The sequence below is a fragment of the Peromyscus eremicus genome, chromosome 4 (assembly GCF_949786415.1).
Source record: "Peromyscus eremicus chromosome 4, PerEre_H2_v1, whole genome shotgun sequence".
Classification (NCBI taxonomy): domain Eukaryota; kingdom Metazoa; phylum Chordata; class Mammalia; order Rodentia; family Cricetidae; genus Peromyscus; species Peromyscus eremicus.
Window position 1 is genome coordinate 64,683,580 of NC_081419.1, and position 25,687 is coordinate 64,709,266.

A 25,687-nucleotide genomic window follows, 5' to 3' on the forward strand; every position below is an offset into this window, starting at 1 on the left:
TTATGATAAGAAGTTTAATTGTGGGCTGGAGAGATGGCTTAGAGGGTAAGAGCACTGGCTGCTCTTCCAGAGGTCCTGAGTTCAATTCCCAGCAACCACATGGTGGCTCACAACCATCTACAATTCGATCTGGTGCCCTCTTCTGGCGGCATGTAGGCAGAACACTATATACATAATAAATAAATAAATAAATAAATAAATAAATAAATAAATAAATAAATAAATAAATAAATAATAAATCTTTTAAAAAAAGTTTAATTGTTCTCTGGCACACTGTGCAAAGCCTAAAATTGTCAGACATTTTTCTCATTACTTATTGAATATTGAAAAATGAAGATACTTTTTGTTATGATTCTTTTTTCTACAATCAGGTTGAGTGCCCAGAAAAGTAGAGAAACTCACAATCACTCATAGATGGTACATGGTCTTTTTCAGTACCACTGAGCTGCTGTTTTAAAAAATATCTTGCAGTGCTACTTAAGTTGATTGATTTCTTTGCCTTCATGTAGTTAGGGTTACCAGAAAATGCTATATTTATAGGGAAGTAGTATCATAGCAGGAACACAGAACCTTCCTCTTAACTATCTAAATCTTCAGTTTTCACTCCTCATGCCAATTCCAACTACATATAATTTCATTAAATTGTATAATGATACTGTATTTGACATGAATACAACTACATGCTGAGTATCAAAGTTGGAAAATCATCAGATGTGTGAGCATTGTAGACATTTTTTATAAATATGTTAATTTTAATTGTATAAATTATAAGTATAACATAAGCACAAAACATGAATATTTCTTACAAATGGAGATTTTTGAGAAATTTAACATTATTCATTTTTTAAATAAACATATAAATATAAGTTGATGATAAAAATTTAGAGAAATCTCTCTTTTTGTTGTTTATGTAGCAGCATATGAAAGGTGATTGGAATGGAAAGCCAAGCAAGAAATCAAGTTATGTTGGTGAACCAGGTAAACATCAGCAGGAAGTCATGCAGCTTTTAAAACATTCTTTCACCTGTCACTTATTCCTATTACAATGCTAGTTAATGTATTAATGCAATGATTTCTGCTAGGTCTTGTGCAGAATATTGAACATTGAAGGAAAACGTAGCCAGGATGTTACCCAGAGCTTTTACCCTATAATAGAAGAAATAGTCTTGACAAACACACAAACCAAGTTTATAAATGAATGTATAAAAGCCATATACTGTATGAAGAGAATACCTGGAACTGGGTTATTTGAGTCATGAGGAAAGAGAGTTTTATGATTCTTATTATTTCTTTTATTTTTTAGATTAGACTATAATTACATGATTTCCCCCTTCCTTTCCTCCCTTCAAAATCTGCCATATACCTCTCCTTCCTCTCATTAAAATATACAGATATAATTCTAAGTACATAAGTACAATATGCTTATTCTGTATACTGTTACATGTATGTATGTTTTCAGGGACGAGTAATTGATATGCTCATCCTTGAGGAAGACTGTTTTTTCTGCTCTCAACATTCACCAGGTGCCCATAGTTTTTGTGTAGGGTTCAGGCCTCCTGGACTTTCCCCACCCCCTGCTTTAGAATATCTATTATATTGTCCTTGTTTTGTTTATATCTAGGCAGTTATGTCAGTGAGAATTTATGGGTGTAGCGCCTGACATTCCTAGGAGACACAGTGGCACAGCACACTGCCTCTCCCTGCAGCTCCTACAGTTTTTCTGCCCTTTCTTTCTCAATGTCCCCTGAGACTTCAAATATTTTATGTTTTAATCTCCTGCTATTTTTTTTTTTGATTTTTCGAGACAAGGTTTCTCTGTGTAGCTTTGTACTTTTCCAGGAACTCACTTTGTAGACCAGGCTAGCCTTGAACTCACAGAGATCCGCCTGCCTCTGCCTCCCGAGTGCTGGGAATAAATGCGTGCGCCACCACCGCCCAGCTTCTCCTGCTATTTTTAATGCGATATTTCTAATGATCACAATCAAAATTGAAATAACTTCCCATGGATGCTTATATTTTGTGTCCTTTTTACTTGTCTATTAGCTTGTCTTTTCCTGTCTTCCAGACTTTGAGGCATAGTTTACAAGTAAAATAGTATGAATTTAGTACAAACTACTTAGTAATTTGAGATGTACCAAACTATTGATATACATACATATATAAAAATACTATATAATAAGCCAGTTGACATATTTTTAACCTCACAGTTACACTTGTGCATGTAAGTTTGAGTGTGTGCATGGTTAGAACACTGGAGGTCGTCTCTCCTAACAATTTTTAAAGTACACAACAACATACTGTTTACAATTGTCACACTACGTATTGGATCTCTAATATTTATTAATTTTACAAAAGACTAAACTGTGACAAATATCACTCCATGTCCTTTTCCTTCAAATCCATTATGTTCTGTTGTTATGAGTTTGACAATCCGTATTTGACAAGTAAGGGAAAACATGCAAGAGTTGCTTTTCTGCACTTTTGACTTATTTCATGTAACATAATGCTCCCCAGGATTAGGCATGTTCCTTTTTCTTTTTTTTTCCAAGAATGCCCTTAAACTTTATATCCTCCTGCCTTCACCTGAAGATCCATCTTTCAATGTACAGCTAAGTGCCCATAACAACATATTTTGTATTAACAAATCCACAAAGCTGAGTAGTACACTGTTTATGTCAATGCTGGTTGCATCTATACAGTATGTGTATAATTAACCTGTTGTTATTCTGTAAACAATACAGAATAACAACTACTTATACAATACACTCTATACTGTTTATTTTGTTTCAACTACTGTAAATTATCTGGAGAATACAATATGCAGGAGACATGGCTAGGTTATGTGAAAATCCTATGCTATTTTGTATGAAGCACCTTCAGATCCATGAACTTGATCTTTAAACCAATATCCTAACGATACCAAGGGATAACTCTATACACCAATGTTCTTTATACACTCATCCATCAATATATATTTCTTTGTATTAGCACATTTTTGTTCCTATAACAAACTACCCAACCTGAAACAGGACCCAGTGTCTCAACAATTCCAGCTCTTGGACTTGAGAAACGGCCCAGTCAATCATTACTTCTTGCCCATTCAGAAAAGAGATTTGCTGTAATGATTGTTGTTCATGAAAAATTTCATATTACTTATTTGTGTGTGTGTGTGTGTGTGTGTGTGTGTGTGTGTGTGTGTGAGAGAGAGAGAGAGAGAGAGAGAGAGAGAGAGAGAGAGAGAGAGAGAGAGAAAGTAGTGTGTTTCTTTTTCAGGGATTCACACTGGCCTGATATTTTAGAAACAGGCTAAGCAGACTCATCATAAAGTTCTAGGCATCTTCCTTTGTCCATCTCCCTAGAAAAGGGTTTATAAGTATATGCTAGCACGTGTGACTTTTTTTCTGTGCATTCTTAATCTCAGTTTCTTCTCCAAAACCAAAGATATCCACAAAAACTGAAAAAAGTACAGAATTTAAATAGTTTTCATATATATGTTTGTTATTCATTATTTGAGAAAAATTAATAATTACTGATTAAATTGAATTTGAAATGATCCTAAATAAAAACACAAATTTTCTCTTGACAGTCCATTCTAAGACTTTTGTTTCCTGTTTATTTGTGTAATTGACATACATAAATCTACACATCTTACCAGTAAAGCAGTGGAGATGCTCTGCAGAAAGGCCTTGTCTATGTCTTTATTAACCACAGTCAGAGGCAGAATCTCACTGTGTTATATCCTAAGTATGTCAGACATTTCAATGGAATAAGATAAGTAACAAATTGATGAACAAGTGCCAAGAAAGCATAAACCAAATAATATATTCCACAAATAGTTATTGCTGAGAATATTGTGGTAAAGCTATTACATTTTTAAGATATATGAGTAAATTTGTGATTATAGGAATGAGATTTTTATTTTTTATTTTAATACATGTTTTATTTAAAAAAATTATTTGTGTGTATGTCTGTGTGTGCATGTGCACAAGTTCAGATGTCTGAAGAAACTAGAGGATAGTATTGGATCCTCTAGAATGGGCGTTTCAAGACTTTGTAAACTGTTTGACATGGCTTCCAGCAAATGAACTTGGGTTCTCTATAAGAGCAGTACATACTCTTACCCGATGATCCCTCTTTCCAGCCCCTTTTAAGTCTTTAATATGAGCTTTGTAGAGTGTTTTAGAAATGCTAAGGAAGGATATCTATTTGTTTATGCGTGTTTCAAGGAAAGATTTCAAAAGACTTAACACATACTCAGCCAAACCTTTAAAAATAAGAAGAATAAATAAAAAGTTCTCCAAAGGAAATGGTCATATTAATAGTCCAGAGGCATAGAATGCATGTTACAGTGGGACATTAAATTTTACTCTATGTCTGTAGGCCCCATAATAAATGCAGAAGACCTAGGCATCAACAGGCATTGGAGAGGTAAATGCAGAGGTCAGATTTTACAATATACTGAACTGTGCACTAAGAAATTTGGAAGGTGCTATGAAAGTCCTGAAAAGCTTGTGAACGAGTCAGTTACAAGTGAGAACAGGTTATTTGACAATGATATTGCCATTTTAAAAGTTACTAAGGATGAATATAAACTATAGTTTGTTTTTTTTTTTCCTGATGCTTAGGATCTCAGGGTGGTGCTCCACCCCTGGGTATTTTTTCTTCTCCTGTTTACTCACATATGTAAGTATGCAAATTATTAACATAGAATCATGTATTCATTTTTTCTAAATTGCTTAAGTACATGACTACATGAAATCTTCCCTTTTTTGTAGTTCTACTTCGATTTACTGAAACATCATTGCTTAAAACTTTTAAAACTGAGTTTGAATTGTAGACATAGTGAAGGCCATCCTCCTTCCTTCTATCCAGTCCTTTGCTCTCTGTACCCATGATCTTTGCCCTTTTTTCCGGGAGTTTCTTTGTATTTCTCTTTGAAATATTTACCTATGACTTTTGAGATTATTGGCTTCTAAAGGATGATAAAGTAGTTCATCATACCATTTCAATGACTTGATCATCTATCTCCTTCTTGAAAATAATTGCAGTGTTGTCCAGAATAATACTCATGTTGGAAATTGAAACTTTTAGGGATGTTTAGTAGAATTTTTTTCATTTCTCAAACAAATATTGGGGAACAGATATTTTAGCATTTTTTTTCAACTTGAAAAGCACCATTGTGATCTTTTAAAAATGTTTATATGGGGCTAGTATGTGTGTGTGCATGTGTGCACAGACAGAAGACAGAAGACAGAAGTCAACATCACTGGTTGGCTTCATCTTCTCTTTGACATTTCATTTTATTTTTTTTAATTTTTATTTTGCAATACAATTCAGTTCTACATATCAGCCACAGATTCCCTTATTCTCCCCCATCCGGCTCCCCTCACCTTCCCCCCAGCCCACCCCCCATTCCCACCTCCTCCAGGGCAAAGCTTCCCCCGTGGACTGTATCAACCTGGTAGACAGAGTCCAGGTAGGTCCAGTGCCCTCCTCCCAGGCCGAGCCAAGCGATCCTCCATAGACCCCAGGTTTCAAACAACCAACTCATGCAATGAGCACAGGACCTAGTCCCACTGCCTGGATGCCTCCCAAACAGATCAAGCCAATCAACTGTCTCACCCATTCAGAGGGCCTGATCCAGTTGGGGACCCCTCAGCCATTGGTTCATAGTTCATGTGTTTTCATTCGTTTGGCTATATGTCCCTGTGCTTTATCCAACCTTGGTCTCAACAATTCTCACCCATATAAACCCTCCTCTTTCTCGCTAATTGGACTCCCAGAGATCCACCAGGGGCCTAGCCATGGATCTCTGCATCCAGATCCCTCAGTAGGTGGATGGGGTTTCTAGCACGACAGTTAGGGTTTTTGGCCATCCCATCACCAGAGTAGGTCAGTTCGGGCTGTATCTCGACCATTGCCAGCAGTCTGTTGTGGGGGTATCTTTGTGGATTTCTGTGGGCCTCTCTAGCACTTTGCTTCTTCCTATTCTCATGTGGTCTTCATTTACCATGGTCTCCTATTCCTTGTTCTCCCTCTCTGTTGTTGATCCAGCTGGGATCTCCCACTCCCCCAAGCTCTCTTTCGCTCGACTACCCCCACTCATGTCCAGGCTGTTCATGTAGATCTCATTCCATTTCTCTGTCATTGGGCGATCCCCGTGTCTTTCTTGGGGTCCTGTTTTCCAGGTAGCCTCCCTGGTGATGTGAGTAGCAGTCCAGTCATCCTTGTTCCACATCTGGTATCCTCCTATGAGTGAGTACATACCATGTTTGTCTTTCTGAGTCTGGGTTACCTCACTCAGGATGATTTTTTCTAGATCCATCCATTTGTCTGCAAACCTCATGATGTCATAGTTTTTCTCTGCTGAGTAGTATTCCATTGTGTATATGTACCACATTTTGTTTATCCATTCTTCAGTTGAAGGGCATTCTAGGTTGTTTCCAGGTTCTGGCTATTACAAACAATGCTGATATGAACATAGCTGAACAAGTACTCTTGTGGTGTGGTTGAGCATTCCTTGGGTATATGCCCAAGAGTGGTATAGCTGGATCTTGGGGGAGATGGATTCCCAATTTTCTAAGAAAGCACCATATTGACTTCCAAAGTGGTTGTACAAGCTTGCATTCCCACCAGCAGTGGAGGAGAGTTCCCCTAGCTCCACATCCTCTCCAGCATAAGCTGTCTTCAGTGTTTTTGATCTTAGCCATTCTGACAGGCATAAGGTGGTATCTCAGAGTTGTTTGATTTGCATTTCCCTGATGATTAGGGATGTTGAGCAATTCCTTAAATGTCTTTCAGTCATTTGAGTTTCCTCTGTTGAGAATTCTCTGTTTAGTTCTATAGCCCATTTCTTAATTGGACTGTTGGGCATTTTGATGTCTAATTTCTTGAGTTCCTTATATATTCTGGATATCAGTCCTCTGTCAGATGTGGGGTTGGTGAAGACCTTTTCCCATTCTGTAGGCTGTCGCTTTGCCTTGTTGACCATATCCTTTGCCCTACAAAAGCTTCTCAATTTCAAGAGGTCCCATTGATTGATTGTTTCTCTCAATGTCTGTGCTACTGGTGTTATATTTAGGAAGTGATCTCCTATGCCAATGCGTTCAAGACTACTTCCTACTTTCTCTTCTAGCAGGTTCAGAGTAGCTGGATTTATGTTGAGGTCCTTGATCCACTTGGACTTAAGTTTTGTGCATGGTGATAGATATGGATCTATTTGCAGCCTTCTACATGTTGATATCCAGTTATGCCAGCACCATTTGTTGAAGACGCTTTCTTTTTTCCATTGTACACTTTTGGCTTCTTTGTCAAAAATTATATGTTCATAGGTGTGCGGATTAATGTCAGGGTCTTCAATTCGATTCCATTGGTCCACATGTCGGTTTTTATGCTAGTACCAAGCTGTTTTTATTACTGTAGCTCTATAGTAGAGCTTGAAGTCAGGGATCGTGATGCCTCCAGAGGTTGTGTTATTGTACAGGATTCTTTTGGCTATCCTGGGTTTTTTGTTTTTCCATATGAAGTTGAGTATTATTCTTTCCAGGTCTGTGAAGAATTGTGTTGGTATTTCGATGGGGATTGCATTGAATCTGTAGATTGCTTTTGGTAAGACTGCCATTTTTACTATGTTAGTTCTGCCTATCCATGAGCATGGGAGATCTTTCCATTTTCTGACATCTTCTTCAATTTCTTTTTTCAGGGACTTAAAGTTCTTGTCATATAGGTCCTTCACTTGCTTGGTTAGTGTTACCCCAAGGTATTTTATATTATTTGTGGCTATTGTAAAGGGTGATGTATCTCTGATTTCCTTCTCAGCTTCTTTGTCCATTGTATATAGGAGGGCTACTGATTTTTTTGAGTTGATCTTGTATCCTGTTATGTTGCTGAAGGTGTTTATAAGCTGTATCAGTTCCTTAGTGGAATCTTTGGGGTCGCTCAAGTATACTATCATGTCATCTGCAAATAGGGAAAGCTTGACTTCTTCCTTTCCAGTTTGTATCCCCTTAATCTCCTTATGTTGTCTTATTGCTCTGGTTAGAACTTCAAGTACTATATTGAATAAGTATGGGGAGAGTGGACAGCCTTGCCTCATTCCTGATTTTAGTGGAATTGCTTTGAGTTTCTCTCCATTTAATTTGATGTTGGCTGTTGGCTTGCTGTAAACTGCCTTTATTATGTTTAGGTATGTTCCCTATATTCCTGATCGCTCCAAGACCTTTATCATGAAGGGGTGTTGGATTTTGTCAAATGCCTTTTCTGCATCTAGTGAGATGATCATGTGGTTTTTTTCTTTGAGTTTGTTTATATGGTGTATTACATTGATGGACTTTCATATGTTGAACCACCCTTGCATCCCTGAAATGAAGCCTACTTGATCATGGTGGATAATTGTTTTGATGTGTTCTTGGAGTCTGTTTGCCAGTATTTTATTGAGTATTTTTGTATCAATGTTCATGAGGGAGATTCGTCTGTAGTTCTCTTTCTTTGTTGTATCCTTGTTTGGTTTAGGAATCAGGGTAATTGTAGCCTCATAGAAGGAGTTTGGTAATGTTCCTTCTGTTTCTATTGTGTGGAACAATTTAGAGAGTATTGGTATTGACTCTTCTTTGAAGATCTGGTAGAATTCTGCGCTGAAACCATCTGGTCCTGGGCTTTTTTGGGTTGGGAGACTTTTAATGACTTTCTATTTCATTAGGGGTTATTGGACTATTTAAATAGTTTGTCTGGTCTTGATTTAACTTAGGTATGTGGTACCTATCCAGAAAGTTATCCATTTCTTTTAGGTTTTCCAGTTTTGTGGAATAGAGGTTTTTGAAGTATGACCTGATGATTCTCTGGATTTCCTCAATGTCTGTTGTTATGTCCCCCTTTTCATTTCTGATTTTGTTGATTTGGATGCTCTCTCTCTGTCTTTTGGTTAGTTTGGATAAGGGCTTGTCTATCTTGTTGATTTTCTCAAAGAACCAAATCTTTGTTTCATTAATTTTTTGTATTGTTCTCTTTGTTTCTATTTTATTGACTTCAGCTCTCACTTTGATAATTTCCTGGTGTCTATTTTTCCTGGGAGACTTTGCTTCTTCTTGTTCTAGAGCTTTCAGGTGTGCTGTTAAGTCACTAGTGTGAGGTTTCTCCAGCTTATTTATGTGGGCATTTAGTGCTATGAATTTCCCTCTTAGTACTGCTTTCATAGTGTCCCATAGGTTTGGATATGTGGTGTCTTCATTTTCGTTGATCTCTAGGAAGTCTTTAATTTCTTTCTTTATTTCTTCCTTAACCCATGGTGATTCAGTTGAGTATTATTCAGTTTCCATGAGATTGCAGGTTTTCTGTAGTTTTCGTTGTTGTTGAAATCCAACTTTAGATCATGGTGGTCTGATAGAAGACAGGAGGTTATTCCAATTGTTTTGTATCTGTTGAGATTTGTTTTGTGGCCAAGTATGTGGTCGATTTTAGAGAAGGTTCCATGGGGTGCTGAGAAGAAGGTATATTCTTTTTTGTTAGGATGGAATGTTCTGTAGATATCGATTAAGTCCATTTGAGTCATGACATCAATTAAGTCCTTTATTTCTCTGTTAAGTTTTGATTTGGGAGATCTGTCCAATGGTGAAAGTGGGGTGTTGAGGTCTCCCACTATTAATGTGTGGGGTTTCATATGTGATTTAAGCTTTAGTAATGTTTCTTTTACATATGTGGGTGCCCTTGTGTTTGGGGCATAAATATTCAGAATTGAGACTTCATCTTGGTGGATCTTTCCTGTGATGAGTATGTAATGCCCTTCTTGATCTCTTTTGATCGATTTTAGTTTGAAGTCTATTTTGCTGGATATCAGGATGGCTACACCCGCTTGTTTCTTAAGACCGTTTTATTGGAAAGTCTTTTCCCAGTGTTTTATTTTTAGGTAGTATCTATCTTTGAATTTGAGATGTGTTTCTTGTATGCAGCAGAAAGATGGGTCCTGCTTTCGTATCCATCCTGTAAGCCTATGTCTTTTTATAGGTGAATTAAGTCCATTGATATTGAGGGATATTAATGACCAGTGATTGTTCATTCCTGTTATTTTTTTGCTGGTGATGTGTGTGTACTTCTCTTCGTTGGGGTTTACTGCTGTGGCTTTATCTATTGCCTGTGTTTTCAAGGGTGTATCTGACTTCCTTAGGTTGGAATTTTCCTTCTAGTGCTTTCTGTAGGGCTGGGTTTGTGGATAAGTATTGTTTAAATCTGGCTTTGTCTTGGAATGTCTTGTTCGCTCCATCTATGATGATTGAAGATTTTGCTGGGTATGTAAGTCTAGGCTGGCATCCATGGTCTCTTAGTGTCTGCATTACATCTGTCCAGGTCCTTCTGGCTTTCAAAGTCTCCATTGAGAAATCGGGTGTTATTCTGATGGGTTTGCCTTTATAAGTCACTTGGCCTTTTTCCGTTGCTCCTCTTAATATTCTTTCTTTATTCTGTACATTAGTTGTTTAATTATTATGTGGCAAGGGGACTTTTTTTGGGGGGTCTAGTCTGTTTGCTGTTCTATAGGCTTCTTGTATCTTCATAGGCATTTCCTTCTTTAAGTTGGGAAAGTTTTCTTCTATGATCTTGTTGAATATATTTTCTGTGCCCTTGAGTTGGTATTCTTCTCCTTCTTCTACCCCTATTATTCGTAGCTTTGGTCTTTTCATGGTGTCCCAAATTTCTTGGACATTTTGGTTCATGACTTTGTTGGCTTTAGTGTTTTCTTTGACTGATGAATCTATTTCTTCTACTGCATCTTCAACTCTCTTCCATCTCTTGCATTCTGTTGGTTATACTTGCATCTGAAGTTCCCGATCGTTTACTCAGATTTTCTATTTCTAGCATTCCCTCTGTTTGTGTCTTCTTCATTTTTTTCTATTTCCCTTTTCAGGTCTTGGATTGTTTCCTTCATTTGTTTCATTGTTTTTTCTTGATTTTCTTTCAATACTTTATTGTTTTCTTCCAGGACTTTATTGATTTCTTCTAATTTGTTTGCCCTTTCCTCTAGTTGTTTACAGTGTTCTTCCCATTTTTTCTCTTTTCCTCTACACAATTCTCTACCTTCTTCATGATGTCATTCATAAGGCTGTTTTCTTCTGCTTCTTCCAATTTCTGATGTTCAGGTCTAGGTGTTGGAGGAGGGCTAGGTTCTGGTGATGCTGTATTGCTATTCATTTTGTTGTATATATTTCTGCCTTGACGTCTGCCCATCTCCTTGTGGTTCGTTCTTGGTCTTATCAGCACACTTGATTCAGACAGAACTGACAGATTCAGGAAGTCTCTTTTTCTTGTCCAGATGAGAGCTCTCTTGTCCAAATAGGAACTCCGGGGCAGGATGGGAGCTCTTGTTCAGACAGGAAGTCCGGGACAGATTGGGTGCTCTTGTCCAGAAGGGAAGTCCAGGGCAGGATGGGAGCTCTTCTCTCTCTCTCTTTCTCTCTGGCCCAGAAGGGAAGCCTGGGGCAGGATTGGAGCTGGGGGCCGGCCTCTAAGTCTCAGGAAGTGGCTGGGGTCTCGGGCGGATGGGCGTGGGGGCAGTGCGTGGAGTTTGCAGGGTCTGCCTGGGTCTTGGAGAAGGGGATCCTTCCTGGTGGGGCTAGAAGGGAACCTGCCCAGTGGCCAGAATCTGGGGCCAAGTTGGACAGGTCTTCCCTGTAGTGGTTGGTGCCCAGGGATGGGGTCTGGGCCTACCCAGGGCACTCACCTCTTGACATTTTATTTTTATTAAGCAGAGTCTCTCTCTCTGAACCTAATGAAGCCTTTATGTGTGTGTGATCAGGATTTGAATCCAGTTCTCATGCACAGCAAGCTATTTACACAAGACTGTCTTCCCAGTGACCCAAAAAGAAATCATCAAAGCAAATGAAATACAAACTAAACTATACACTTTACAAATTTAGCTTCCTGTGTAAATGGCTATATAAAAGAAAAGATCTCTGATGACAAATAATTTTATATTCAGACTAAGTATTGTCCATGAAGAGTTACAACGTGAGGTTGATGGGTGTTAATATGTAGAACTCAGTGAATGTTCACAAAATACATAGCATTGTGTTACAGCCAGAAAGAATGAGTCATATCCAAACCAGCAAAATGAGGAGGAAAGATGCCTACCATGTGCAGATAATGATTACTTGTATTTATGGGATAAATAAGTGCTAAAGGAAGAACATTATAACCCCCTTTACTGTCTGGTCAGACTCTGCTCATCACACGTACCATTTTAACTATGTATCATGAAAGACTTTACCATGGTGACCCTACATTTGTTCTAATGTCAACCACCTTTCACCCCCCTCAAATACTTATTTGTCCTTTTTAAAAGTGTAAATGCAAAAGATTACTAATGTAAAAATGGAAATTCATGACAGAGAATTGAGATAAATTGTGTTAGCAGTGGGAAGAAAGTTGTAAAAACTAAGCATTAGACAATTAAGTTTGAAATTCTCTGCCATACAGACTGTAGTTTAGAGTCTATACTAATTGTTTATTAGTCCAAAAGTTTGGGACAATAATATTGTGGTCAAATTAGCATTAATTAATTGCTTTGTTAGCAATACATCAGTAAAACTGAAGGCAATGAACCATTCAATAATGGTCTTTATCTGAGATTTGATGTAAGTAGGCACATCTTTAAAACCTATTTATCAAGCATTTGTTGAAAATGCACCGTGTTTAAGGAACAATGCCAGATGTTAGGTAAATATCAAGATTTACAGAATTAATTCCTTGCGATTATGATGAATTATTTTAAGGAAGCAGTATAGACCAATTTAAAACTCCCTACGTTATATTCATATCTTTTTGAAATAAATATGTATGAAATGATGCAAGCCCTCATTTTTTTAAGAATTGTAGAATTATGTTCCTGACTGTTTTTAGTTCATTTCTTTAATGAAAAGAATGAATTTTTGAGGGTCTTTACTCTTCCATTATTTTTTATTCTTGTGGCTGGCATTAAAAACCAATTGTTGCTTTGGAAGATGCTGGGGATTTAGTGAAGTGCCTCCTCCATGCTAGGCAAGCACTGCAGCACTCACTGAGCTATGCTGGCAGCTAATATTTCTTTAAGTCTTTCATAGGTCTTTGCTGCCTGTTTGGACATATGGCAGACTGTCAGTGCAGAGAGCTATAGGACTCTATTCTATGCATTAAGACAGAAAAAAATTAAAGTTAAGTTTAGACAATCCAAAGTAATAAATAAATAAAAGAAGTGTGGAACTTTGAGTTGATTTAACAAACTAGATCTGTGAAAAGTTCTAGTCTGTAGACTATTGTTTCCTACCTCTCCCTTCCTCTCTCCCACTTCTTTACTCTCTTTTTAATCCTCCTCCTCACCTCTTACTTCTCTCTCTCTTTTCTCCTCTCTCTTCTCTTGTCATAGTCCCAGCCTAGCTCATGGTAGCTCATGAACTTAATCTTCCTACCTCAGCCTCCTACCCAGCTGAAAGCCCAGCCATAATGCCAGGCTCCCAAACCCATTTCTGAGCTACAACAATTGAAGTGTTTTGTTTTGTTTTGCTTTCTGCACAAGCAAGTTGCAATATTTAGACTTTTTTTTCAAAATTTTGTTTTAGATTTTGTGAAAAATAATTTTGGAATGTATAGGCTTAAGAAAATTAAAGAGTGCCAACTTGACTAAGGAAGTAGGAAGAGCTTAGGCATTTAAATAGTCCATGTTTTGGACAATCAGAACTCACTTTTCAGACTTATTTATCATAATTTTTAATCACTGAGTTCTTATACTGCATTATAATTCATAAAACTACCCTTCATTTCATTAGTATGTAATAATAAATCTAATTACAACACATGAAAAGATGTGTCCATCACATCATTACATAAAGATAATTGAAGTTAGCATTGAAAGTAGTCAGAAAACCCAGGATTCTATTCAGTAGTTACTGAATAGAAATCTGCATGCTCTCTTTCTACTGTGAGACGTAGCAAAATGAGGTTAGGACTATAGGATCTTAAAGTGCAGATAGAGGGCTACCAGAGAGCTATGATCAAAAAACTTACTATTCCATCAGCTCTATTAGAAGATAGACTAGAGTAATCATCTGTTCCTTCCTTTCTTATCCTGTTTCACTCCCCAGAGAATCACAAAATGGACATGTCAAAGGTATATCAGAGTTCCAACCACCAGAATCATGCATTGTTTATGTGATACATTGCATACTGTGATTCTACTCTCCTGAGTAAACAAAGTACAATTTTGAGTCTACAGGACCGTATCTTAGCAGAACATTAAATAGAACATTCAAGAAAGCAAAATAAAGTTTAGGGTATTTTGTATTTATGTAGAACACCTCTCATAAAAAAGAAACTATAAGTAATATGAATTTTGAAAGTATGTTCATAAATTATTTGTCCTAACTTAACTAAATCATAACTATTTCTTAACTTTACAGGCAGCAAAATCTCCAAAATTGCTTGCAAAATAAAGTATGTATCACAAAGTTAACTGATAAGACAGTATATTAATTACCATATGCCATTCTAGAAAAAAATGTAAATTGGATATCAACAATCATCTACTGATATTTGTTGTTCATACCCTATGCCTTTTATTGTAATGGAAGTTTACTCTTAGATAATTTTAATAGTTTCCTTATAGTCTAAAATTGTTATCAAAAATATCCTTGAAAGCCAGGTGGTGGTGGTGCAAGCCTTTAATCCCAGCACTTGAGAGGTAGAGGCAGGCAGATCTCTGTGAGTTCGAGGCTAGCCTGGTCTACAAAGCGAGTTCCAAGAAAGGTGCAAAGCTTCACAGAGAAACCCTGTCTCAAAAAACAAAAAACAAAACAAAACAAAACAAAATACCCTTGACACTTTAGCTCTTGGGTGTACCATGGAGTAAACATTCAGGGACCTAACGTTTACGAGTAGCATGAGATAACAGAATCTCATCCTAATGAGATATTATTAGTCAGTATAGCTTTGCAGATATTGACGGCTAACTCCGTAGAAAATAAGTTGAGATGCCTGAATCTGTCTCTAGCAACTCTTGTGAGAAGAACCTGCTACCAAAGATCACAGGCAAAAGTACTTGCTTACCTGTGAGCTTAGACTTGAAGCAAGAAAAGAAAAAGGGGCATAGTTTAATAACATTTAACTCTGGCTAGTCCTTGGGAAGTATAACAGCAGTGGGCCTTTTTTCATTGAATCTTGCTCAGTTAATAAGGCATGAAGCACACACAAAGCTTCAATTTAAGGAAAGAAATAAATTGAAAGAAATTGAAAAACTAAGATTCCTTTAACCTCATTTTGTTACATTCAAAACTTTAGAAGTTACCCTCTTTTTATATTACAATTGGAAATGCTTTATCCTTCACCTAGTTTAAAAACAGCAATATGGTTCTGATGTTCATTATATCTTGTATAAAAATATTGTAGATATTTCAATATGTACATTCAGTATTGTTTATTTAGAACAATTACCTCATACTTTAACATTTATTATTAGAATTTTCAATTTAAGGTATATTTATGTAAACAAGAATTTTATACTTGCAGTCAATTCAATCTGTGCTTATCAAAGCATTAGCCGTCATCTATCATTGTAGTGAAAAGATATTTTTAAAAAATTGGGTAATTACAGCCTAGTGGATTTTCATTAGGTGCTCCCTAAGAGCTTCAAAACTGATCAGCAGAGAGGGTGTTACACAGATTTTAGATTTTTTATGTAAAGTTGACTTAAAACATGAGCAATTTCTGTTTACCAAAGGTATATTTTGAGTGGGAACAACCTGTCAGCCTTTCTGTCATGTCTTATATTTTCATTCATCTATTTTATGCTTTCATAGATAGTTTGTTCTGATAAGTCATGTTAGCTACAAAGCCAATCTAAAATACACTAATTTTTGTATTCCATAAAAACAAACTGTGCTTACTGTTGTAGCATGGAGTAGTCATGAAGATGATTTATTTTTCATCCCCACATAGAAGCTAGACAAATACTTCTGAAGACTCCAAAATACGTTTACTATATCTGTTTGGAGAAATAATTTGAAATAATTTAATCAGTTTTCAAAATATATAGCAGAGTTATGAATACCATACTGGGTTTTTTTCAAAACTTTTCATGAGATATGACTAAATAACAATTTGATAACTTTAATTTTAAACTTATTTACCCAAGTTGTGAATGTTGGGAAATAATTTATATAGTTTCTTAAGGCATATATATATAAAATGAAATTTTATGCTCAAAATATTTTTTCTCTAGTATAAAATAAAGCAGCTTAAAACAGTCTGAACAGATTCTGAACAGATTCCTTCTTTCATTTTCTTATAAATCATGCTGGTATTCTACTTATATTATATAATTATTATATAATTGTTTAATATAAAAAATTGAATGCTACCCCCATATCTTCTAAATATGGAATAAATACTTATATGACTTAATTTTTATCGGATTATCTCTTTCTAGGTAACTTCTGAAGAACTAAATAGCATAATTCAAAATATAATGACGTGGGTTGTAGCTACAGTAACCAGTATATTATATCCAGCCATCACAAAATATGAAGAAAGAGTGCAGAATAATACTTATCCAGTGTCTGATGACTCAGACCTTTCTTCGGACAGTTCAAGTTTTTGTAGCACATGCAGTGAGGGCTTCACATACAGAAGCTACATACCTAAAGCATTTCAGGCAGATCCATGTGTATTTGCCAGTGACAGGCCAGTGAAGAAACCACCCACACCTTTGAAATCTCCTTCTGCACATGTGGCAAGAACAGTTACTGGCACAAAATATCAAGTGAGAGGACAATCTATGTCTTCACAAGTCAATTACAACAAAACCAGTTTGGAATATCCGTTTCCTAAGATAGGAAGCAGTAAATCTGATAGTTACCTTTTAACATCATTAGAAACAAGCACTAAAAAATCTAAAGATGTTACCACAGAAACAGATAGTTTAGAGATTCCATTTCTATATGACAAAAAAACAAAGGCCATGGATCAGATGAAAAATTTAAAGAATGTTTTTGTAAACTTTAAATGTCACTTGAAGGGAGAAACAGAACTTATTTTAGAAAGTATTTTTCAAGAAATAATATCTGACTTAACCCAGGCCATTCCTTCTCTTTCTTCTGTGACTGCTGAAGTTTTTGTTGATCAATATGATACAGAGAAAGAAGACTTGCTCTCAAATGTTGACATATGCTCAGTAGCTTCAGAGATTGTGGAAAATATACTGGAAAGACTGGAGTCCGCTGTTGAGAAACAATGTGTGCAGATGTTTTCACAAGAAGATTTGACAGTTGATATTAAAACAAGTTTCTCTGGTAGTGCTGACTATTTCTCATCCTTAGACACAAAACCTTCAGAAGATACACTGACTTCTACCTTGGAGCCAATGTGTGATATTGCAGATGATATGGTACATGCCATTTTAGAGAAGTTGATGACTCTTGCATCTTACAAGAAAAGTGAACTTCCTCTTGAAGACACAACTAAACATTTCCATGAACAAATTAAGACAGAGCCAATTTTTGATAAATTTCATCAAAAAACTGACCAAAAGAAATCTGGTCTAGAATCTGATGCTGCTGATCTAATTGTGAAAGAAGAAATACAAAACTTAATATCAAATATTTTTTCACAGTCCTATCTAGTTGGTTATGTAGAAGAAGCAATAAGCACTATACTAGGCTGTGTACAAACTGAACTTAATAATGAGAGACTAATTGCATCTGAAGAAACAATAGTACTTCTTCAGCTCCTGGATAACGTCTTAACTCAACTTCACCAGGGGCCAGCAAAAGCAAGTGTTAAAAAACAGAGACAACCTCGAGTAAGAAATCTTCCTGATGCTGAAGAAAAGTATAGACTCACTAGCACTGGCTCATTTAATGGTCTTAGAACTAGAAGATCATTTCCCCCTATTAATGTCCCAGGCATGGTTCTCTATTCTGAAGATGATGATGAGGAAATAGATAACCTTGTGAGAAGTGTGCTTGATTCATCCCTCAGTGATGAAAAAATAAAACCACAAGAGCAGATTCCTATTCATTGGCCTACAAGGAGAGACACTTGTTTTGAATCCAAAAGGAGCAATAAACTACCAACAAAACCTACTCCTCAAAGCAAAGTTGGATCTCATGACTGCGGATTAAAGTTGAAGTTATCTCTTAGTGGTGAAGACATTATAAAGACAACACATTGCTTGATTAATGATGCTTCAATTTTCAGCCAAGATCAAAAACATCAAATCCAAAAGGCTTCAGAAAACATAATTAAGCACATTTTAACAGAAATGCTCAATGATATGTCTTTTGTTTCCTCTCATCACCCAGGAAGAAAAATTGGTGAAGAAGCCTCTGCTTTCATCTCAGAAAAATCTAAAGGATTATCAGATCAAGAATGGAAGGAAGAGATGTTTTCTGAGTCAGAAATTTGTGCATTTGCACATGAAATAACTGATTCTGTGATAAATATACTTTATAAGGCCTCAAAGTGCATTCCTAATACCATTAAAAACACCATTTCATCAGTTCATCAAACTTGTCCAGATCATCCTGATACTTCCCAAACAACCAAAGGAAAATCAAGTAAAATGCCATTCAAAGTATGGTTTGACAGTGAAAAGAAAATGAAATATTTATCTTCACTCAATATAGAGCTTGAAAAGACTTCCCCATTAAGATCTCGAGAATGTGAACCTAAGTATGTAAATGATATTACTGATAAGATCATCAATACAATTTTTAAAAGTCTGAAGTTATTTGTTTGTCCAAAATTACAGACAGGTAAAAAGTCTTCACTGGTAGGGAAATCATTACATTCTCAACTTAGTACTTACACAATGAAAATAGTCAACATTGTTTTAGATGCTATACAGAATGAACTAGAATTCACCAAGATAAACCCAAATCCTAGGGAGACAGACCATACCAAGTGTCATACAAGCAAAGGGTGGTTTGCCGATTCCAATGAACCTGTAGACTCCCATGTCACCGGCTTCAGTGATGTTATGGAAAGTCCATTACTGACATGTATTTATGAACTGATATCAAATGCAAATGAAGATCAAACAAGTACTTCAACCTCTACAGATAAAGCAGTTTCTACAGTGTTATGTGGGTCTGAAAATGCTAATAAACAAAACATTTTGTCAAGTAAACAGGGTAAAAATTCTTTTCGACAATATTTAGCTACACCTTGTATTCACCACAGTGTCGCTAATGGAAAGAATTTGAAACAGAGTTCCAAGTTGCAGGTATTAGATCGAATTGGAGAAACACTGCATGAAATGTTAACCAAACTCACAGGTTCCCACCCTGATTCTCGGCCATCTTGTAGTCAGCAAAACAGAGAGAAGTTATGTAAAGATCCTCCAACATTATCTAATGTTCAACTCATTTCCAACGCAATTCTGGAATATGTCCTTGCAAAATTATGTGACATTAACATAGATACCAGCATTATAAATTCTGGATTGAAAACTGGCTCAGAGTCACTTGACATTGACAACCTATCATTTGCTTCAACTATGGAGGAAATGGCCAAATGCACCGACATCATCTCTAATATAATTTCCAAAATGATGATGGGTAATAAAGAGAGTACCAAAAATAAAGCAAAAAATGATCTCCCAGTGTCTCCCAAACCAGAGGACTCAAAAGGAATGTGCCCAAATAAACTGAAAACCATTGCTTCAGATATTCTTAACATGGTTTTTGCTAAACTGGAAGGATTTGCCAATGGAAATGTAGAAAATATTGGTGTTCTTAATGATGAAAATAAAACAGAGAGTAAAATGGATTGGGACTGTGAAAGCAAAAATTCTCCCACAGATTCACATGATAAATCATTGCAGTCTACTTTATACACTCACGCAAAGAAGGCATCAAGTGCTATTTTGAAAGCCATTCAAACAGAATTAAATATTAACCCATCAGATTGTAAGAAAAATACAAAAAACTTGCCACAGGAGAAACAATTTCTTACAAATATAGTTGATTTAATTTTGGATGTAGTATCTTCAGATATGTTTGTTGAACCTAAATCTGAGCACAGAGACATTGAAAATTATCGCTATCGACCAATTTATGGAAATTTTCTTCCTGGAGGAGCTGAATCAGGGTCATTTCTAGATGATGACACACAAAATAAAGAATTCATTGGAGATAGAACATCACCCACAGAAGAAACTAGAACCTTTTCTACTGACCAGTGGGTTCTAGAAAGAACCTTGAACAAAATTGAAGTAAAACTCAAAGAACCACACAAATCTCCAATTGTTCCCATTATAAGAAATATTTTGAATGAAATTTTTCAAAGTGCTTTAATCAATCAATTAAATGTTGTTTCTCTCTCACACTCTCATTTTAGTAGTATGCCTTATAATGTGCCTGTGTCAACTACTCAAACGTCTGCTCAATTTATGGATCCTTTGATGGGCCCTTTAGTGTCTGACACAGATGTAACTAAAGTGGTGAATGATGTTGTTAGGACTGTATTTCACAAACTGTATTCAGCTGCCACGACAGAAAAACATGAAATTGGAAACAGATGTGAAACAATCATCTTTTCAACCAATGTTTCTTATCATGAGCCTACCTATCCAGGAAACCAACCTGTAAGTGTATTAAAAGGAAATCCATGTGACATTCAGTCAAGCTGGAATGTTGACAGACAGACAAAAATAAATGTAGTTGAAGATATTGTGCAGGCAATATTTGAAAATTTAGAAACTTTTGCTGCTTCCAAAGTAGAATCTCTCTTTCACCCCCAAGTCGACTTCAGAGTTCCAGTGACTTTGCCAGTACAGCAGGAAGGGGCAACATTAAGCAAAGCATTGTCAGGCAAAGACTCATATTCTGATAAGCAAATTTCCTGTTGTTCAATGGATTATAGCAACCCAGGAAAGATGGATCCGTGGTGCCAACTGTCTTTGTCCAAATTAAATATTTATGCAAAAGAAGTGGCTAGGAAAATTTTACAAGGCATTAAGCATGAGTTAGATAAAGAACAAGAGAGTCTGCCCCTGACAAATAACATTGTGGTTTCCGAAAATATTGCAAGTCAGGTTGTTAGCACAGTGCTCGATATTGTGTCAAGCAAAAGCAAGTGTGACAAAAACAGTTGTGACAAAGACAATTATTCAGAACAGCAAGATGGTATTATTGAAAGGCTAGTCAATAAGACAGAATATCGAAAAATACTTGAGTTTCAAATTCAAGATACCATTGAAGGGATCTTGTGTGCTATTTATGAAAATATTATGTATCAGAAAAATCTCTCATTTGCCACACCCACTCTGCAATATAATATACCTAGCAAACACTCAGAAGCAAATTTACAACCAGTTGTTATGGAAACAAATATTATCCCAAAAGTGTCAGTTCCTAAAACAGATGTCATTTTGGTGTCCAAAGATATAGTGGATATTGTGCTTCATAACCTTACTTCTTTGGTCATGCTTGCCATAAAGGCCAAAGATAATGCTTCCTCAAGATTGGCCTTCTATGATATGTCTCCAAAATCTCAGTGCCAACAGCCTCTTTTTATAACACAAAAAACTGAGGAACAACCAGGGCATTTTTCACATTCAAAAATTATGAATTTAGATTATGATGCTGTTCATCAAATGCCTGTGAAGAGAAGTGAAGACACCAGGGAACCTGCACCTGACTTGTGCGAGGAAAACGCCAACTTCATTACTAAAACTATTTTCAATCGGTTACAGTCTTTTGCCACAGAAAGAATAAATTCATTAATGACTCTAACCTTTAAGTCTAATAAAGAAAATATATTTATTAGCCCAGAATTTGAAAATGGTAAACAAGATGACAGCATTTTTCATGAGTCAGGCCAAGTTGAATCTGATGTGAATGTCCTAAAATTATCAACAACCAAAACAGATCCTAGCCAAGAGCTTGCAAAACCCGTTTTTGCCAGTTGCAGAGAAAATCTTGGAGCCACAGTCCATTTATCACAAACTAGTCTTAAGGACTATGCTGATTTCATTGCCAGTGCTATTTTGAAGCTTATTAAAAATGATTTAGACTTAGAAATACAAAGTGTGCACACATGTTCAAACAACATTTTATTTCAAAAAAATACTGTGAGTGAAATTGTTAATAGTATCTTAAATATTTTGCACAATAAAGGATCAGAAAAGGATTTTTTTTTATCCTGCCCAGAGAATTCTAGCTGTTCACAGTTAACCATATCAAATGAAGTTTTGCTGGGATACAAAGAGAAGGAAAAACCTACCACATTATCACAGTTTACAAATGACCCTTTAGAAGAAAAGCAAACAACACTGGAAAAGGAAAGCCAGAGGGTTGTTTTGGAAGACATATTTTTGAAGAAAGGAGGATCAAAACCAAAAGAAAAAAACGAAATACTCAGTGCAGTAGAAGAGGTTTTGAAGAAGCTGAATCAAAACATAATGGAAATCATAGGCCACTTGCTCCCATTCAATGAAATTCCCTACATTGTGTCTAAATCTAAGAGTAAAACATCAGCTATAGCACGGAAGAAATTCTTTCAGTCTCATATTAACAATATATCAAATGATATACTTGAAAATATTTTGGGAGAAATGCACTCTGTGGTTGTGACATCATTATACAAAAAAACTAGAAGCAAGAGAGAGGTAGAAATGTATGACAACAACGATACCTCATCAGTAAAACCACCATGCTTTAGAGAAAATAAACCAGCAAGAAAAAGAAGTAATCCCCCTAGACTTGGGGTACCACAAATGCATCATAATGCTGACAGTTTAAATGCTCTTGTGTTAGAAAACACTTTTTTGCCTTATTCACCATTGCAAATTGGAAGATATTTAGTTCAAATGGTTCTTGATAAATTGTTAAATTTTGTTTCCCTTCATCTAGAAGAGAGATTTCCTCCTGAAGGTAGTTATGATGACATGTACCTTCTTAGACTACATAATTCTAAACTTAGCCCTAAGAACAGCCCTAGGCCAGGATGTAAAACAAGTTTAAAAGCAAGATCAAAAATTACCTCTCTCTCTAAATTTAAAACAAAACCACATCTAGGCATTAGTGGTACTAAGTCCAAAAGCAAGAACAAGTTCGGTACTGGAGAGATTTCAAGAGAGAACCGATCCAAAACTGCCATTGGGCTGCCACAAACTCCACCAAAAGAGGATGCCAAAACCCTACTGAAAACAAAACTGCCAGCTTCAGAATTAAGAATTTATGCCAAGAACATAGTAACTGATATTTTAGAAATAATTGTGAAAGAACTTGAAAGAGTGGCACAAAATAGAGCCATGTTAAATACAAAAGCTTTACCATCTGATCAAATCCTGGAAGCAAGTAAAATTGTTAATTCGGTGTTGCAAGAATTGTATGCTACAAACAACCACAATTTGACTTCTCCAATTAGTGTCTCAAATCTGGGTGATTTTCGCATATCAAAGCAGAATCTGGGTGCAGGTTCCCCTACTGAGCAGCAGGCATGTTTTTACTTAGAGAATGTTTCCTCACAGCTAGAACAGATTTTTCCTAAAGAAGGTATATTTAAAAAAATGTTTGACAAATGGCAAGCAGAAACAAGTGATACAGAAAATGAAAAGTCTAAACTTTTAACCGTAGCTGAAAGCATTTTGACTGAAATTTCAATTAAAGTGAAGGATTTGGAGTATTCACTTTCACTTTTAAATTTACCACCACTTGAAGATTGTGGAAACAGATTTTATGATCGCTTTAAAGATGGATCTACCAGAGCTGAAGATAACAAAGCACAAATCAATATGTTTGGACGGGAAATTGTCGAAATGCTATTTGAAAAATTGCAGCTGTGCTTCTTGTCTCAGATGCCTATTCAAGACAGTAAGGGAATGCTGACAAATCGGAAAGAATATGTTGCTGCTAAAAGTAAACATGGTGTTCAAAGCAAGCACATCCTCAGTGGTGTGCAGACCTGTAACATGAAGACAAAAATGTCTACGAGCCCTAGCAACCAAATTATGCAGGAGATCGTACAAAGAGTCTTAAACATGTTAGAGTCATTTGTGGACTTGAAGTTTAAACATATCTCTAAATATGAGTTTTCTGAAATAGTGAAAATGCCCATAGACAATCTCTTTCAAGTGCAACAGAGACAATTAAGCAAAAAAATGTTGCCAAAGTTACAACCATTTAGAAAGTTTGGTGATGAACCCAAGTCAAGTACTAGTACATCCAAAGAAAACATACAGAACACACTCCTACAGGTTCATTCATTCCATTCAGAATTACTTGCATATTCTGTCACTACTGTCAGTGACATGCTTAGTATAATCAAGAATAAGCTAGACAAAGAAATAAGCCAAATGGAACCATATCCAGTTAGCATATTGAAAGAGAATATTGCTGCAAGTGAGATCATTGGTACACTGATAGACCAATGTACTCATTTCAGGGAGTCTTTGATCGCAAAGCTTCCAAACAAAAATTATTTCAAAAGAACTGAGAATGTTTACATTGTTAACCAGGTTGAATTTGCATCTCATGTGAAAATGCCTACGTCAAAGATGAGAAACACTAGTGTGAGAAGTAATACTCCACAGAGGAGTGTATCTGGCTTGACATTTAATTCAGAGGATGATACAAAAGAAAAGTATGGGATCACATCCAATTCACCCTCACACATCAGTTCCTGTGTTGAAAACAATATTACAAGCTCAGAGCCAATGGGAAGACCCAATTCAAAAGCTGTGCCATCATGTTCTAGAAACAAATCACAAGACCAGAGTCAAAGGAAACCAAACTTTGGAATTTTTGAGGAAGCCACAAAAGGTAACAATTCTCTTCCTGAAGGCAGTATGTTACAGAAATTGTTTAAGAAAGCAAATGATTCCACAGAAGAATCACTAAGACAAGTCATGTCATTCATAGAAATGGGGAAAGGTGAAAATCCAAGAGTATTTCATTATGAGACCACCAAACCAATTGAGCCAAATGAAATAAAGACAAATGCTTCCCCACTGAAAATATGTTTAGCTGCAGATAATATTGTTAACACAGTACTGTCCTGCTATGGCTTTCCCCATCAGCCACACCCGGATGAAAGCCTGGAGACCATGAAACCATTTTTTATGCCAAGGCAAAATCCTTTGTCTGTGGTAGATGGAGAAAAGAATGAGAAAAATTTGCTCAGAATGTGGTGTAAACGAATGACCTGTATAAATGAAGAAAAAAGTGAAGGTTTTGAAGCCTGCCAAGAGGATTTTTCTTTATTACACAAATGGAAAAATAAAAACTCCAAAATGACAGCGGAGACTTTGGAGGAAACTGACACAATTGCCTTTGTTGATCACGAACTGGGTCCAAATGAAATGCATTTGTTGGCAAGACATGTTACTACATCTGTGATCACACATTTGAAGAATGCCATAGCTGCAGGTAAGCAAGAGATAAGTTAGTTTTTAAGTTGGAATAATTTTGGGAAAACAGTAAAAGGTATATTTAAAAGATCTCTTGTCCAAGAGTCTACAATTTGTTTTTTTTCTGAAAATAGCTTTAGAAACGTGAATAACTATTTGATTATTTTTAAACTTCCATGATGCATAAAAATGTTACTAAGTTAACTCTTTATGTATTAAGTAAAAAGATGTGGGTTTTTTCCCCTCTAGACCTATAGATAAGGGGAAAATGAAAAAAAAAATTAAAGTAAGGAATTTTGGTTGAACATGCACTGTGAATCA

At 36.1% G+C, this 25,687-nt stretch overlaps 1 protein-coding gene across 1 annotated transcript in view; it reads left to right on the top strand.

The window, feature by feature from the left end:
* LOC131907795 (fibrous sheath-interacting protein 2-like) overlaps window positions 1-25,687 on the top strand; it is a 79,940-nt gene that overhangs the window by 20,136 nt on the left and 34,117 nt on the right. Inside the window, exons 13-16 of the mRNA XM_059258888.1 lie at window positions 915-978; window positions 4,626-4,683; window positions 14,418-14,451; window positions 16,442-25,385. Coding sequence (XP_059114871.1) covers window positions 915-978; window positions 4,626-4,683; window positions 14,418-14,451; window positions 16,442-25,385 — 9,100 coding nt within the window. The remainder of the gene's footprint in view (window positions 1-914; window positions 979-4,625; window positions 4,684-14,417; window positions 14,452-16,441; window positions 25,386-25,687) is intronic.